Source organism: Phocoena phocoena, chromosome 18 (genome assembly GCF_963924675.1).
Source record: "Phocoena phocoena chromosome 18, mPhoPho1.1, whole genome shotgun sequence".
Lineage (NCBI taxonomy): Eukaryota > Metazoa > Chordata > Mammalia > Artiodactyla > Phocoenidae > Phocoena > Phocoena phocoena.
This window is the reverse complement of record NC_089236.1, coordinates 18036582-18054912: the sequence shown is the minus strand read 5'-3', so window position 1 is coordinate 18054912 and position 18331 is coordinate 18036582. Positions and strand designations below refer to the sequence as shown.

At 38.5% G+C, this 18331-nt stretch overlaps 1 protein-coding gene across 1 annotated transcript in view; it reads right to left on the bottom strand.

Annotated features, from left to right (window-relative positions):
• Positions 1 to 4311: 4311 nt before the first annotated feature.
• The window catches only part of RCBTB1 (RCC1 and BTB domain containing protein 1), a 33001-nt gene continuing 18981 nt past the window's right edge, over positions 4312 to 18331 (bottom strand). The window contains exons 9-12 of the mRNA XM_065896334.1: positions 15685 to 15811; positions 13447 to 13598; positions 12144 to 12274; positions 4312 to 5047 (exon numbers count right to left, since the gene is read on the bottom strand). Coding sequence (XP_065752406.1) covers positions 4907 to 5047; positions 12144 to 12274; positions 13447 to 13598; positions 15685 to 15811 — 551 coding nt within the window. The 3' untranslated portion in view covers positions 4312 to 4906. The remainder of the gene's footprint in view (positions 5048 to 12143; positions 12275 to 13446; positions 13599 to 15684; positions 15812 to 18331) is intronic.

The following is an 18331-nucleotide window of genomic DNA, read 5'->3' as shown; positions in this document are numbered from 1 at the left end:
CAAGAAGATGTAACAATTGTAAATATATATGCACTCAACATAGGACCACCTAAATACATAAAGCAAATATTATCAGACATAAAGGGAGAAACTGACAGTAACACAATAATAGTAGGGGACTTTAACACCTCAATTACATCAATGGACAGATCGTCCAGACAAAATCAATAAGGAAACACTGGCCTTAAATGACACATTAACCATTGACAAAACAGGAAGACAACCTACTTAATGGTAGAAAATATATGCAAATGATACGACTGATAAAGGGTTAATATCCAAAATATACAAACAGCTCATACAACTCAACATCAAAAATACAAACGAGATTAAAAATGGGCAGAAGACCCGAATGAACATTTCTCCAAAGAGGACATACAAATAGATGGCCAACAAGCACAAAGAAAGATGCTCAACGCTGCTAACACTAGGGAAATGCAAATCAAAACTACAATGAGATATCACCTTACACCTGTCAGAATGGCCATCATCAAAAAGACCACAAATAGGGGAGCTTCCTGGTAGTCTAGTGATTAGGATTCACTGCCGTCACTGCTGTGGCCTGGATTCAATCCCTGGTTGGGGAACTGAGATCCCACAACTTGCACAAAGCAGCAAAATAAATAAATAAATAAATAAAAAGACCATAAATACCACCAAATGTTGGCAAAGATGTGGAGAAAAGGGAACCCTTGTACCCTAATGGTAGGAATGTAAATTGGTGCAGTCACTGCGGGAAAACAGTATGGAGGTTCCTCAAAAAACTAAAAATAGAACTATCATATGATCCAGCAACCCCACTCCTGGGTATATCTCCAAAGAAAATGAAAACACTAATTCGAAAAGATATGTGCAACCCAATGTTCACAGCAGCATTATTTACAATAACCATGATATGGAAGCAACCATGTGTCCATCAACAGATGAATGGATAAAGATGATGTGGGGTGTGTGTGTGTGTGTGTACTAGTCAGTCATCAAAAAGAATGAAATTCTGACATTTGCAGCAACATGGATGGACCTGGACAGTATTATACTTAGTGAAATAAGTCAGAGAGAGAAAGACAAATACTGTATGTTATCACTTATATATGGAACTTAAAAATAAAACCAACTATTGAGTATAACAAAAAAGAAACAGGCTCACAGATACAGAGAACTAGTGGTTACAAGTGGGGTATGGGAAGGGGGGAGGGGCAAGGTGGGGGTAGGGAATTAACAGGTACAAACTAGTATGTATAAAATAAATAAACTATAAGGATATACTGTATTGCACAGGGAATACAGCCAATATTTTATAATAACTATAAATGGAGTATAATCTATAAAAATTTTGAATCACTATGTTGTATATCTAAAACTAAGATAATATTGTAAATCGACTATACCTCAATTAAAAAAAAAAAAGACTCCATCCCAGACCCACTGAATAAAGATTTCCCCTGGTCTAGACGATGCTGTAACTTCAGCTTCCCTCCCTGATGTTACATCCTATAGCAAAGCTTATCTGAGTAACAGTTCTGATGTCATGATGTTTATTTCTTAAAAAAAACCCCTGTCCACCACTTTACTTTCAAATTTCACCATTCATGGTGGTAACTCAGCACAAGGGAGCAACATGTATGTGTCATCAAGTGGCAAATATCGGGCAAATTAAAACAGACCTCGATTTTTACTTTAGCTGTGTCACTGCTGAAACAATTATTTAATAGGAGACTAATTCTGCCTACTTTACGGTACAAAATGTGGGCACTAAAAAAGAAAATGCATGTGAAGCACAGGGCATTAAAATGCCAGGCATTGTGGGAAATAAACGTTCTCATCCACACCACACACACAAACACATGCCCTCCCCTTGCCAACATTTCCACCTGAGGGGCCCTGGTTGATTTTCCCATTCTAACCAAACAAACTTGCTTATGGTAAAGTTCTGGAAGGCTCATTATTCCCCACCTCTAAGCCCTTGCTTGGGCCACTGACTGTTGTTTTGGAAATGAGCTAAAAGGACATTTGTGTTGCCCCCTATGCTGTACAAACATGACCCTCAGAACAATTGCTTCTCATACTAACCCTACTGGGTTTCCTCTCAATGACTTACGAAAAGCTGTTTATAAATGTTATGATGTTGTTAATTCCTAAACCTCTCTCCTCTCTCCCAATAATTTTTACATTCCTAGAGGACAGGGACCATGTCTCTCCCTTCATTTATAAGTCCCCAAAAGGATCCAGATACATTTTTCTACTGTGACAGTTCAATTGTAGTATCTTTCGGCAGGAACAAAACCAAAGCATATCTTCTGGGGTGGGGAGGGTAACTGAGAAACAGCATGTTCACGGTGGTACCTGTTTTTAGTCTGATACCCAAGAATCACAGTACTGGTTTTTTTTTAAACTGTGGCAAAATACACATTACCACGTTAACCATGCTAAAGTGTACAGTTCAGTGGCGTTAAGTCCATTCACATTGTTGTGTATCGTCCACGCATAGAACTCTTTCCATCTTGCAAAACTGAAACTCTGTACCTATTAAACAATAACCCCTCATACCCTTTCTCCCAGCCCCTGCCAACCACCATTCTACTTGCTATGAATCTGACCACTCCAGGGACCTCATGTAAGTGGAATCACACAGTACTTGTCCTTTTGGGACTGGCTTATTTCACTTAGCATAATGTCCTCAAGGTTCATCCAAGCTGCAGCATGGGTCAGAATTTCCTTCCCTTTTAAGGCTGCCAGATCATTGATTTTTGAGAGGGAAAAAATAACTCTACATGCCTATTTTAACAGATTGCTTTATTTATTAATATGTCACTCTAAACATTACATATATACAACCTATATAACTAGCGTATCAAACCTTGTTCCAGTAGGAAGTTCAAGAGTACATTTTAGGGCTATGTGAAGAAATACCAATACTTTGGCTTTCACTATTATATCAGATGAAAAAAAAAACAATTCAAAGAATAGTTTTCATCTCCTGCTATGATTAACAACAAAACCAAGTAGAAAAATAAGAGAGCATATTTAAAAAAAAAAAAACCAACACAAGATACTCAAGTACTTTCTGAGAGACTTTTTTCTGTTCTCTTCACTGAAAATATAGTCATACAAATTACTCAGTAATCTAATATGATAAGTGGTTCTTCACCTATTGGGAACTCAGTAAATATTTGTTTAGTGAATGAACTATCTATGGAAATGGATCTATGTTAATTTGTGCTTTTTAAAGTTTTTTTTCAAGTAAGAGCAATAGTAAACTTACTGAAGTTCTTGTTTTGTCCAGATCATAAGCCTATAGACAGTGACTGTTAGAAATGCTACCCATCATAGCTAATAATCAAATTAATGTACATTTATCAACCTAGTAAGAAAATTCTATTATGTTGCAGAACTAATTCGAACCTAATAACTCATTGGGCTTCAATCACTTGCAACATGGTCAAGTAAAGGGGGCTGGGACTTCCGGGTTTATTTCATCTATCAATGAATTTCCATCTTTGGGCCCTCACCCCCCAATATACACTTAGAAACATTGCTAAAAACAGTAGCTGCAGCATCTCTTCACCCTCTTTTTAATTGGGGTCTGAAAATGGATTCGGTCTCTACATTCAGATGGAGGACCTTCCAAACATGAAACAGTTCACTAAAGGAGCCCCCACAAATGGAAATGAGTCCGTGGGCCAGAGAGCAGAACAAAGCTTTGTCCTTGAAGCAAGCTCAACGGGCACACATGATAAAACTCAGAGTTGAACACTCTTACTTCCCAAAGTCACATTTCATAACCAGACCAAAAAAAACACCCTCATAATTTAGATCCTTTTTCAAAGTTACCTAACACAATTAAAAGGAAAGGAAAATCAAACGTGAAAGCTGGTGACATTTCAAATAAGCAAAATGTGTGACAGCATTTGGCATAGATAAAAATCGATTAAAAACAAATTCTATTAAGTCCTGTAAGAAACTTGGTTTTAAGAACCACTTATTTGAGTCAGACGTAGCAAATCTGATGATTCAGCAACCACAATTCAGGAAGGCAAGAGTACATTGAATATATCCCTATTTTCCTCTTATATGATGAGCATGTATAGGAGAAAAGGTGGGGGGATTTAAATTTGGGTTCTCAACTTTAACCTTAAGAAAACGCTGTTAGTAGTGGAGACTCTGAGTTATAAAATATCCACTTTCACCCAAATGAAGTTTCTTTCATTATCAAGTTTTCAGATAGTTCTACATTACGACTCTTTATGTACTTAAGTCTTAAGAGAAACCCTGACTAACCTAGAAATTCATCTTCACATAATTATCATTTCAATAGGCTTATATTAAATTGAATATTATTTTGAAGTTAAAAAAGTCATCAATAATGCAAATACACAAACAAAAGCCTCAGACAATCTTTTAACTATTCCTTCACAGTGAAGCTACTGAACTAGCAACTAATGCAGCCCTTCAACAAGCCCCCACGTCAGCATCTGTCCTTCCCACTGGGGCCTCTACACCTCTCACAGTTGGCACCCTATCCCAACCCCTGGCGTCAAAAGGGTTGTTGATATGCAAGCCAGGAGACTTGCCGCAAAGCCCCCTTTCCAACTTCAGGAGTTCCTCTAATCAAAACCAAACCAAACAAAAAACAAACAACCAGCTAGACTTTCACCCTTTTACAATGTCCCAGCCAAACGTTAAGGTCACATTTAAAATATACACATCTGGAAATAAGGGTTGTTTAAAATGGGTTCAGGAAAAGCCGTACACCCTTCCTGTATCCATACACAGAGAACTGTATCTCCATGTGAGCAAATCAACCTGATGGGCTCTTTTACCTGCAGAATTACATCACCCATAGAGCACAAACGACACACCATCACCAGCCCCAGAGCACTCACACAAAACCCAGCAGTCTTGGGCTTCAGTTCTTAAAGGCTCCACATTTACTGGCTTTAGCAATGAATTCCTTTAGCAGAGGGCCATCCATTTGCCAAAATGCTGCAGTCTGTGTAACTTCTGTCAAATGATTGATGCAAAACTTAAAGCAGAATTCTTCTAAATCCTGGACACACACAACAAAAATAAAAACAAGAAGAGGCCTTTTTTAATTAACTTTGAATTACTTCTCTCCAGCTCCCTCACCCTCCCCCAGAAGAGATTTGAGGCCAGAAACCTCAAACTAGGCAAACAAGTGACCACAGGTACATGTCAGAAAAATACAAACTATTTACTCACCACACAGTAAAAGCAATGGTTCCCCTACTCAAGTCTGACTCTTCAAAACACACACACACACACACACACACACACACACACACACACACACACACACACACAGTGGGGGATGATTTCCTCATGGTTATCACATAGTCTAGTCACTCAAAGACATGGTTTTAAAAAGCTGAAATAACTTTTGTCCATATCATATGTTTTACCACATTCAAGAAGTCAGAGAAAAGAATTAAGATGTGGGTCATTTGGTCCAAGGAAGAGAAGACTTTAAGAAACAGAAAAGTGATGAAGAGAAATGGTCAATCTAAAGTGACACATTAAAAATAAAACTTCCAAAGACCTTAAATTCACTTTCATGCTCTCCTATATAAAAATGCCTTCATTTTTAAAGCCACAAAGAATAATTTACTACAACTTCCACCACGCTAATTTCTCGGATAGTCAATCCACAAAAGAATAGTCACAGAGACTTGACTTTTCAGTTAGACAAATGGAAGTTACCAACTACCAACATTCAGAGGGAGAGTAACATACACAAGTGGCAAACCAGAACAATTTAAAAATCTATTTCTGGGCTTCCCTGGTGGCGCAGTGGTTAAGAATCCGCCTGTCAATGCAGGGGACACGGGTTCAAGCCCTGGTCCAGGAAGATCCCACATGCCGCGCAGCAACTAAGCCCGTGCACCACAATTACTGAGCCCGTGTGCCTAGAGGCCACGAGCCACAACTACTGAGCCCGTGTGCCACAACTACTGAAGCCTGCGCGCCTAGAGCCCGTGCTCCGCAATAAGAGAAGCCATCACAATGAGAAGCCCGCACACCACAACGAAGAGTAGCCCCTGCTCGCTGCAACTAGAGAAAGCCCACGGCACACAGCGAAGACCCAACACAGCCAAAAATAAATAAATAAAATAAATTTTTTAAAAAAGATCTATTTCTACCTATGCTAAGACATGCTTTCGTCTCCAGCAAAACTCTACTATATTGTTGTTTGTCCCTTCAAGCATCGCAACAGGGGCTTCCCTGGTGGCGCAGTGGTTAAGAATCTGCCTGCCAATGCAGGGGACACAGGTTCGAGCCCTGGTCTGGGAAGATCCCACATGCCGCAGAGCAACTAAGCCCGTGCGCCACAACTACTGAGCCTGCACTCTAGAGCCCGCAAGCCACAACTACTGAAGCCCGCGTGCCTAGAGCCCGTGCTCCGCAACAGGAGAAACCACCGCAATGAGAAGCCCGTGCACTGCAATGAAGAGTAGCCCCCACTCACCGCAACTAGAGAAAGCCCGTGCGCAGCAACGAAGACGCAACACAGCCAAAAATAAAATAAATTTTTTTTAAAAAGTGGAACGTATTTACTAAATCAATTAGGTACCTGGAATGTACACAAAGATGAAGTCTAAGAGCTCAGTTTCTGTAATGTGGCCAACAATACTGAAGGTCAGTACTCAGGGTTCTGTCAAACTAGGATCTCAACAACTGTTAAACTGTAGGGTCTTGGCTTCGTGTTTCCCAGCCACCACTAAATGAGAATTTTAGGCAGGGTGGGAAAGGGCCGCGTCCGCATACAGAAACAGTCCTTTCAGACCCCTGCAAACAAATACTTCCTTATTCTAAGAGTCTCTCGTCCCTCCCCTCCAGGCATATAACTAGTAAGAGATAAACCACATTAAATGTCTCTCAGCCAGCTACTGTCAGAGTTTTATTCTCTAGATAATTGAAAATGCATTTAAAATGTTAGCACAATACCTGAATCCATGTTTTTTAATAAGAGATTCCCAGGGGGGTGAATGGACAGCTGAATGCTCGGGTGTATTACAATAAACTAAAATGTAAAACAATAGAAAACATTCTCTCTCTCACACATTATTATTAAAGAAAAAGCACTACTCCTGGTATCATAACCCAATGGTTAATAAATAGCTCTAGGGACTAAATTATATCCCACGGAAAGATGAAAGTCATATTTTAATCTTGTTTATCAAAAATAGAAAACTAGTTTATCTACATATAACTTAGGAAGAAGGAGCCAGTCATAGCACAAAAAGTTCTTCAAACCATGTAATGTATCAGATAAGGATCTTTAAATATTAAGTTTTAATTATATAATTTCAAATTCAAAGGAGAAAGAGAGGGCACTAAATTCTGACACTGCAAAACCTTACCACTTCTATATCTGTTTATTTGGAATTAAAGACCTTGGTAGTATAATGAAAAAGAGAGTTTATTCAGTTTACTAACTGTATAGATTACCTTGAGTATAAACTTTAAGAACTTTTTTATATGGTACAGGTATACAAATGGTGCTTCTAATTACAAATCAGTTCATATACCTATGAAAATAGTTTTATCAAACTGCCTTCCCTTCCCCTCCAATTAGTTTGGAAAGATTTCTCAGTACAGTTGATACTTGAAAAACACAGGGGTTAATCCAAGTACAATTAATAGTTGGCCCTCCACAATCGCAGGTTCAACCAACCGTGGATCATGTAGTACTGTAGTGTTTACTATTGAAAAATCCCACATGTAAGTGGATCTGTGCAGTTCAAACCTGTGTGGATCAAGGGTCAACTGTATTCCACAAATGTTTAACAGTTTCAAGAATACTGAAAATAATCTAAATCTGGGTTGTTTAAATAACTAATTACACCTTGGATAAGGCAGAACTTGGGAAAAGGAAGCATTGAACACACTTGAAGAGAGAAACTGGAGTTTGCACGTTCATTTGCCTGAACCAGAGACTGGCACAGCCAAGCACATTCACTTCGCAACCTGAGCCAGTGTGCTATTGATGTTGACGTGTGGATTAGATAAACACCCTTCTGATAATTCTTAAATACTATAAAAACCTACATGATCTGTTCACCTCACGCTGCAAACGATCAGATCTTCAATTACCTAGAAGAAAATGCAACTCTTACCCAACTAATAACTGCTGGGCTTAAAAAAAAAAAATTTCTAAGGATGAGAAGGACCACTTGACCAGTAGATAGATGGTCAAGGCCATGGAATAAGAAAGTGGGGAAGGGTGTAAAATCAAGGAGTCTAATGTGGTATTCTTGGTGTTTTAGAAACCAAAGTCCATGTTTATGACATTCTGTGGTGAAATTATTGTAAGTGGTTCTGGGGCAAATCAGATTTGTTATAATTAATAAGGAAGATCAAAATAAAATATTGCTATTCTAAATTTACAAATTTGCTCCAAATCTTTAAGCATTTAAATTAAATTATTCCAATCACTATACACACTCTGAAAATAAGCTGTTTTTCCTTTCCACAGATTTTCTTTAGAAACAAAACACAGAGAACTGATGGTCTTAATATCCACATTTTAAAAATGCTAATGCAGCCTTCAACGGAGTTCTTATCCAGCCTTAAAATCTAAAATACATGAGAGTGCTAAGACTTCCTGTGGAAGGACACTTGGCCAGGGTGAGACCTCTGTGTCACAGGCCACCCTTGAGGCACATTTCAGATGGCAGATACCGAGAACCACACCTAACTGTCCAAACGTGTTGTTAAAATAATTAGATAACCATACCCAAACACTATAGTCTCGAATTCACTTGATAGTATAGTTGACCCTTGAACAATGCAGGTTTGAAATGCGCAGGTCCAGTTACCCAGGATATTTTTCAATAGTACATACTACAGCACTACAGGATCTAAGTTTGGTTGAATCCACAGATGCGGACGGACCAGGGATATGGAGGGCGGACTGTAAGTTATACGCGATTAATCCCTGCATCGTTCAAGGGTCAACTGCATATCAAGTACAAAATATTCCAAATCGAAGTAGGTTTTGATTTTGTTTTTTAGAATGTATTTAAGTGTCTCACTGTACTGGAAAAAAATTTTAAAGGTGCCTTCTCTCACTACCCAAAAAGTATTTTACAGTCTACTGATCACAAAAAACTTTTAATTTAACCCCTTGAAAAAAGAAATAAATGCTGACCATCTGGCTTTAGCACGAAGCTTTCCAATACTCATATCCCAAATCAATTTTGGAATTAGATTCCTGGCTCATATTTATTGCTTCCCACCAAAAGCAAAATTTTAAGACATAGCTGCTCAGAAAGTAGGATTTTCTGGAAAGTTCTCTATTCCGGTTAAACAAAAAAAATTCCCCAACTGTTTCTTCTAATGTTCAAATAGACACAGAAAAATCTCCTGAAAAGAAACAGTATAAATAGAAGCATTTCAAAATATTTATTTAAAAAAAAAAGTTTATAATGTGATCAGAACTGTCACGAGACAATGTTTTATATGCATTTTCTCCCTTGATGTTGATACTTATTCAGGTTTGTACTAGAGGAATATTTAAGTGCTCCTTCTCCAAGTCCTTCTTTACTTTATAAAGACATGCAGAAAGTTTGACAATGCATTCATAATGCAAGGGTTCCACAACAATTAGCTTATTTTTTAAAATCTCCACAACTACTGAGTCAATACATTTTCGCTCCTTTTATGTATGTCCATTTGCTTCAAAATTCTCTTGTTAAAAGGAGGCATGGGGCTTCCCTGGTGGCGCAGTGGTTGAGAGTCTGCCTGCGGATGCAGGGGACGCAGCTTCGTGCCCCAGTCTGGGAAGATCCCACATGCCGCGGAGCGGCTGGGCCCATGAGCCACGGCCGCTGAGCCCATGAGCCACGGCCGCTGAGCCTGTGTGTCCGGAGCCTGTGCTCCACAACGGGAGAGGCCACAACAGTGAGAGGCCCACGTACCACAAAAAAAAAAGAAAAAAAAAAAAAAAGGAGGCATGGAGGAACCACAGTAATTTTTACAGCAAAGAGAAGAAACATGAGAGGCAGGTAGTCTCCATCCTCCCAGCATTTCAACCAACAGAGTGAAGGGAAAGTCAAGTACGGTCCCCAAGTTCAAAGTCTGAAAACAACGGATTTTGCAGCTAATTTCCAATCTGTCTTAGGAGCAGCTTCCCATCAACTAATAGATATAGTAAGTGGGTTTTATTTTTATATTCTAGAGACTTCATTTATTTACTTTCTACATTCTACAGGATTAAGGAAATAAAACATAAAGCTACATTAGTCGATTACATAACTCCCAACACAATCAAAACCATACAACCTAGAAAGAAGGCTTTTTGCCTTCTATTTTCTAATTTTTCTACAGTGAATGTATAATATGTGCGGGGTTGTGAGTTGTTGTTTGTTTGTTTTTACATTTTTTTTAAAAAAGCAGAACTTCATGGTGAGGTGTTTCAAATATTACACATTCATTCGTTCATTTAACTCAACATACATTTCTGAGTGCCAACTATATGCCCGCACTGTGACAGACTCTGTGGAAGCACATGTGTTTGTGGTCTCAAACAAGGGACAGATTTTAATGTATCTATACTTGATATCAGAAAAGTGAAAACTAGTGAAGGAAATGATCAACTGGCCTGGGCAGAAGTGGAATAAGGCATTTTCTATAAACTTTCTTGGATAGATTTTAGCTGAAAGTGTGAAAGAAATTTCCAGCAACTCGAGCCGAGATATCTGCTTCTGCCCAGGTGGTTCTGACTGGTTTTGGTCAGCAAGATGCTAATCCCAAGAATATGGAACTCATCAGCACTGAGGAGGGGTATGGTGAGACACAGAGGATTCTAAAGTCAATCACCAAATGGACAGAAAAGCCATGGACCAATTTAAAATTACATCATTGGGCAGAAATAAAATCTAAAGAAATAGCATTTCTAAGAGAGATGTTCACGAAGACAAAGAAAGGGTAGGAAAAAAACTGTATTTCCATTTCCCATTAGAAATGATTGACTTTGATCATCATTCCATCTGTTGAAAAGGTCACAGAGAAAATCAGCTATATCTGACCTTACCAAATATTTATAATCATAACATAATCTGAAATAAAGATAGGATACATTTTGAAAATGCAAGACATAATGGTCCATTTCGATCCCCAAATGTGACAAAGATGAAGTCTATCCACCACATCTCCAAGGCCACAGCTGCAGATCTTTGCAGGTGTCTGGTAAATTCCCTGACACCAGGTAATCTGCCTCATCATATGATGACAGAACACCTATAAGAAAGACTAATTGTTCCATTGAGGGTGCACACCTTAGCTAGACATCTGTAACTCCAAAACTCTTGCTCTTTGACTTTTATTCTTCATGAATATGTAAAACCAACCATACCAGCCTTTAGTTCACTACTTATCCTTCATGTATCCTTCACGTGGTACAATCTTCATTCAGTTCAACAAACATTTATCATGTGCCAGGCACAAGGCACACAGATGAATAAGATACAGTTCCTGCTCAGAGGGAGCTTACAATCTGATGATATCGGGGCTCTTAACTTAAAGAAAATGTACATAAATGTCTGACACACAAGACTCCCAAAAGCTCATTCATTCAGAGACTCTCTAGAGATCCATCAATCAATCCAATATAAAAAGCAAACAACCAAAAAGGAGTCCAGAGCAAGCTCTTCACCCATGAATAACTGTGAGAGATAATTAGACGATGATAGAGTTTTCAGAGCATACACAGCTATAAATCACAGGGCAGCCTTGGTTTACGACAGGGGAGAGCTGGGGAGACAGCAAAGTGGATCTTGAGAAAAATATATTAAGCTGACCTGGAGAAATACTTGAAACTAAAATATGCTGTTTGTTAGTCCCATTAGATATGGCACTTTATATTCCAACCTGCAGTATAGCTGCTGGGACTTCAGTCAGCTTCCTATCTTAGGTAAAAATATAAGTAGAGAAACAACCGTTTTTGAAACTATGAACAGAGAATAAAGCAAGCCAGATTTCATTTTTTAGAGGTCAGTCAGTTCAATGATTCCCTACATAGAAGTGAAGTTACTCATCACGCTTCTTGTCTCACACAAGAAAGGAGAAAGGTGCTCACGGGGTGTTAAGGGCGGTTTGTGTTTCTGCTTATTATTTTATGTTACCTCTGCATCATATCTGACCGCGGCAGAGAACAATGAAAAGGCATTCTCCACAGTGATTCCTCGCTTGATAATGTGCTGACAAAGTTTCTTCAGTCTGTTTTCACAGTACGATGTCGCCAAATCCAAAAGACCTAAAAGTGAAATGTGGAAAGCTTAACTGAGGTTACGATAATTTCCAATCATTTATAAATATATATATTTCACTTTGGTGAAGAGTTCTGTAGATAAATCAGCAGAAGCTTCTTAGGAAATAACACTCTGAATTTTATTAAATAAATTCTCTTTTTCAGTCCATCCCTTCCCCACCTCCCAAACATACCTCTCCTATACTCACTTTATACAATTTCTTCTGTAGTACAAAGGAAGGGGAAAAAATTGAATTTCCCCCCTCATTTTGTTTCCAAAATGATATGCTAAATCCATTAGCAACTTATACTTCAGTATTAAAAAAGTAAAATAATATGGGGAGGGGGAAGGGTGAGTTTTGACAGGGCGAGAGAGAGAGTCATGGACATATACTAACAAACGTAGTAAGGTAGATAGCTAGTGGTTAGCAGCCGCAAGGCACAGGGATATTAGCTCGGGGCTTTGGGACAGCCTGGAGGGGTGGGATGGGGAGAGTGGGAGGGAGGGAGACGCAAGAGGGAGGACACATGGAAGCATATGTATATGTGTAGCTGATTCACTTTGTTGTAGAGCAGAAACTAACACACCATTGTGGAGCAATTATGCCCCAATAAAGATGTTAAAAAAAAAAAATAGTGGAGGTAGCATTTAAGCTAGCTCTACTTGAGCAATGCTCTTAATAAATAAAATATAATGTCTATAACAAAAAAAAAAAAAGTAAAATAAGACCACAGTCGTATAGTGTCCATAATTATTAACCATATCGATACAATACTATCTTTAAAACAATTTTTATTGAAGTACAGTTGATTTACAACTTTGTGTTAATTTCTGCTGTACGGCAAAGTGACTCGGTTATACACAGGTATACAATCTTTTTTATATTCTTTTCCATTATGGTTTATCCCAGGATATTGAATATAGCTCCCTGTGCTATACAGTAGGACCTTGTTGTTTATCCATCCTATATATAATAGTTTGCACCTACTAATCCCAAACTCTGAGTCCATCCCTCTCCCAAATACAGTATTATTTTTTAAAGGCATTTACTTCAAATCTTTCTTAAAAACCATGTAAAAACCAATAAACCTGAAACTTTTTACATTTCAATACTGTAAGAATATGGGGAGTTATATTTTTGACCCTGTGCCCTGGCCAGTCCCAATGTGGCTGGTACCTATGGCATCTTCAGGTGGCAGATCCACTGTATCTGTGTAGAGGTACTGGAGAAAGGCACGGTACACTGGGTAGGAAAACTGGTCTATTTCTATCACCTCCTTCATGTCCTCATTCCAGTAAGACTGGAACATGGATCGAAAGTGCTCACACCTAAAACGGAACAGCAAAAGTTACCTAATTAAGTTGATGAAATCAGGGATAAACAAATATTATGGGTATGCTTAACTACTAATATTTGAGTAGTATTGGGTTGGCCAAAAAGTTTGTTCGGGTTTTTCCGTAAGATGTTACAGAAAAACCCAAATGAACTTTTTGGCCAACCCGATACATTCATTCCATGTACAAGAACCCAAACATATTCCACAGGCAAGGGCTTTTACATTCACCTTTTACGTCCACTCACTTTCATTTTCTATACTACCTATTAAATAGTAAGAATTATACATGGAGCCACTGTTTGCATCTGATAGACCCCAGTCAGATCAAGTCTTTCTGCTTGCTTGTTGTTTTTAAAAAATGTTGTAGAGAAGGGCATTTTAAACAATGAAATTAAAAGAAATTCAGAAATGAGTGTTCAAACTTTTGATATATGTTCATGTCATTCAAATGATTCATTTTTTGTGTGTCATGTAATCAGCATATTCTTAAAACTTTTTAAAATGTTAACTGAATTACATTTAAGAGGATTTTTTTTCCATTACCTTACATGACAATTTTCCTTCTTTTCTGACTCATCTTCAAAACAGCCACCACCCCTATTTTGTTCCTTTGCTCTGACCTGCTCCCCTCCCTCTCCTCCCAAGCCGGTTACCAATTTATTTATAAAACACATTCACTAGAATAGTCACATATTTCAAGAAAACCTAAATAGGTCTTTTCGTACTGTATTTCATACACAAATCCACCTATATGAGGAACTGATTTCTATTTATTTATAATTTTGGCTGCATTGGGTCTTCATTGCTGCACGTGGGCTTTGTCTAGTTGCAGTGAGCGGGGGCTACTCCTCGTTGAGGTGCACTGGCTTCTCATTGTGGTGGCTTCTCGTTTCAGAGCACGGGCTCAGCAGCTGTGGCTCACAAGCTCTAGAGCACAGGCTCAGTAGTTGTAGCGCATGGGCTTAGTTGCTCCGCAGCATGTGGGATCTTCCCAGACCAGGTATTGAACCTGCGTCCCCTGCATTAGCAGGCGGATTCTTAACTACTGCGTCACTAGGGAAGTCCCTATGAGGAACTGATTTCTGAATATTCAATTTTCTTCAAGTATAACATACTTTATAATTTTTTAAAAATCACCTTTTCAAATCCTTTTAAAATGAGTTACACTATAAACACAAAAATACTTTCAATATCCATTCAGAATATTAAAAGAATGGCTCCACTTACAAAGGAACTTACCTCATCTGGGAAGTAAAAAGATGCAGTTGTCTAAGCAAGAACTAATAGATGAAATCGGTCAGAAAACTATACAGGAAAGGAACAGACTGGATGGCCCCAGCTTCACAGATAGAAACATTTCCCGTTCACCTTTTCAGTTAATACTTGGTGCAGATCCTTACTCCCTTAAAGTAATGAATGACATAGCTTTTCGGTTCCTTAAAACTTGTTATTTTGTAAATAAATATTTAACTACATTTTCAAAAAAGACTTGTAAGTGGCTAGTTAAACTCTCAATAGTCTGATTTTATGTGCCTCTTTCTCTGTAATGGTAGCCTCAGTGAGCAATGGTCCAGGTACTAATAAATACAAAGTTCCCTCACATTTATACAAAAAGCTCCTGCCATTTACTATATTTAAAAACATTTCTTTAGTTGGGAATTAGATGTCTCTCAGGGCTAGGAAGTCCAGTATTCCTAAGAGTTTTCTGCTTATGGAAAATGAATCTTTAATTAAGAGTAAAAAAAAAGATATATAGGCTTTTCACTGATAATCTTTTATATTTTCTTAAACCTTATATACAAATTTTTGATCAAAGTAAGTATTCACGATCTCCTTCATTTTAAAAATACAGAAAAATACTACATTACACTTTTTCTAAAAGGCACATGAGTGCACACACACACAAACACACACACACATAACACGCAAAACTCTTCATAATAAATGGATTGAGTTGTGCCATTTCTTTCTACTACCAAGATTATTTCTTATTAGTCCCCATTTTGTGGAATAACAAAGAAATGGAGATTGTAGAAGAAAGTAAGGTTATTGATGACTCTAAACTCATGCGAAAATACCTGATTTTCAAAACAGCTTTATGGACGTGGATATATTTCCCGTCAATTCGAAACTTCAGATCGGCAGTTTCTGGACTGTCAAATTCTTTCTTCAGTGACTCCGCAACTGTTAAAAAGTCTTCATGCTCTGAAGGAAATGAGCACATTAATACAGGAAGCTCAGGAAACATGTTCAAGCTTTGAAAGACTTCAGAAAGATAATGATTAGCATGATGGATAATTCCATTAGATTTTTTTCAGAAGAGTTCAGACCTTACTCAACAAATCAATTTCACAGTATTAAATTAAAATCAATGTCACAGAAATTAAATTGAATTTCACAGGCTAATGGGGAAACAAAAAATCAGGGACCCTCATTGGCACTGAATGAAGGTACTATAGACGCAGGAGACAGTTTCTGTCGTCCCTGAGATGAGAAGGTGATTCTCAGCAGCTGCTGTTACCTAAGTGTCCTAAGTGTATAAACTTCAGAAAAAAATACGTATTTGGAAAGGCCAAATACCAGTCTGACATGCTAAGTTAGACATTAAAAACGTGTATTTTTTTAAAAAAAGAGAAAGTTATAGATCATCATGATTAGGTAACTACTTCTCTCAAAAACTGAGTGGTGCTCTTCTAAGGCTAAGAATTTATCAATTTTCCTTGACAGAAACTCTAAGGACACCTTTGCTCTGCTTCAAGGAGTTGGTAAATTTGACTCAAGGAGTCCTAAGAAACAAACTCACCACTGAGGCTAAGAGTGTGTTCTTTCACAGGGTGACCCTTTTCCCTCGATATCTGGAATCTAAACGTCCTTCTTAATGCTAAAACTTAATGCAGTACAAGCAATAATCTCTACACACTATCTAAAAGCAGAGCAAATTTACTTAGTAGGAATGTATACTTAGAAAGAACAGCTTTACAAAACCATGATCACACTGCCTGACAGGAAGGTGTAAGTACATGTAATTCTTATATTTAAGTAGAATTGTGCTATCATGAAGAAAAGTAAAGGCACTTGTACAAACTCATGCAACGCTTTCCTGTGCTTTCCGTGTGTGAATAAAGAGAAAGAGGTAGAAGAAGGCTAACGGGGAAATTTTTAAAGTCCAGAGACCCACTGCTGGCACTGAATGAAGGGTACCATCGATGTAGGAGACAGATTTCCATGTCCCCTGAGGTGAGAAGGTGATTCTCAGCAGCTGATGTTACCAGGGCACATCTTAAGAGGAGGGACAACTGCTAAAAACTAGGCTGAAGCTTAACAAAGGAGCTTTCCACGAGCTTTATTATCAGAATCTCCCAAGGAAATACCATTTGCCTAAGCCCTATTCCCTTAACGTACATCCTCCCCCTACCCTGATAATGCAGAGTCTCTTGGCTGTGGAGGAGAGGTGGACAAGCTCTCAAAAACCAGGCTTTCCCTGACCCTGTAACCTGAATCCCCAGTGAATGAAAGAAAGGAAATAACTAAGATGGGCAGAGTCCAAGAGTCTAGATTGCTACCAACCTCCCCACAGAAAAAACAGCTTCTTATCAGTGCCTAACTCCTGCATCTAGTCCTAAGAGTTGGACTATCTTGGTTTCTGGCAACAAGTATAGTACCTCCCTTCAGAGGAGAAATGTTCTTCATAGGTGTGAATTCATCCTCTGACTTTCTTCCTGACACACAGCTGAGATCAGAAACTGAGAGGTCACAAACACTTCTGACTTTTGGCGGGTGCAAGAGAAAGAAGTCACCTGGGAGATATATTCAGGGACCATACTTTTTCCAAACTTAATAACAGAAAATATTAGGATGTTTGGTCTGAAAGGGATGTCTTTTCAGGACTAGGATTTTAAAATGCAAGAACCTGAGGGAACCCTTTTTTTTTTTTTTTTTCCGATACGCGGGCCTCTCACTTTTGTGGCCTCTCCCGTTGCGGAGCACAGGCTCCAGACGCGCAGGCTCAGCGGCCATGGCTCACGGGCCCAGCCGCTCCGCAGCATGTGGGATCTTCCCGGACCGGGGCACGAACCCGTGTCCCCTGCATCGGCAGGCGGACTCCCAACCACTGCGCCACCAGGGATAAGGAAAGCCTTTTATAAACAGGTCCAGGTTAAGCAGTATATGGGACTCTGAGATGTGTACAGGGTCTATACATAGGTGTGATTACGGCCAAAGAGTCCCATTCTATGAACTAAATTTTCTTTGATCACAATATTCACTGCAAAAAAAATACTGTATTATAAAGAACCTGAAAAAGTTCCATTTGTTTCACTTTACGTTGAGCAGCAGTTTCACTTTTCCTAAACATACTCTTGCCCCCATGACCATATAGACTGGTCACCTGATGACAGGACAGCTCCAGCTACCTGACACACCTGAGCATGACATGTTATTACAAGACCTTCAATAACAATTGCTGAGCAACCCAAACCCCATGTTGTCAACAGCTATATTAATTTTCAAGCACAGGGTATCATGACACTTATTTCCTCTGCATCACAAACAAAAGAATGATTTAGAAGAAATACATTAGCAAAAAGGTAGAAATAAACAAGAAATAAAAGAAAAAGAGATTAAAATCATGTTAATGGCTACACAGCTTGATTACATTTTAACATTTTCAATCAACAATGGACCCTTGAAGAAGACAATATTCAGAAAAGGGACAGATTATATAAC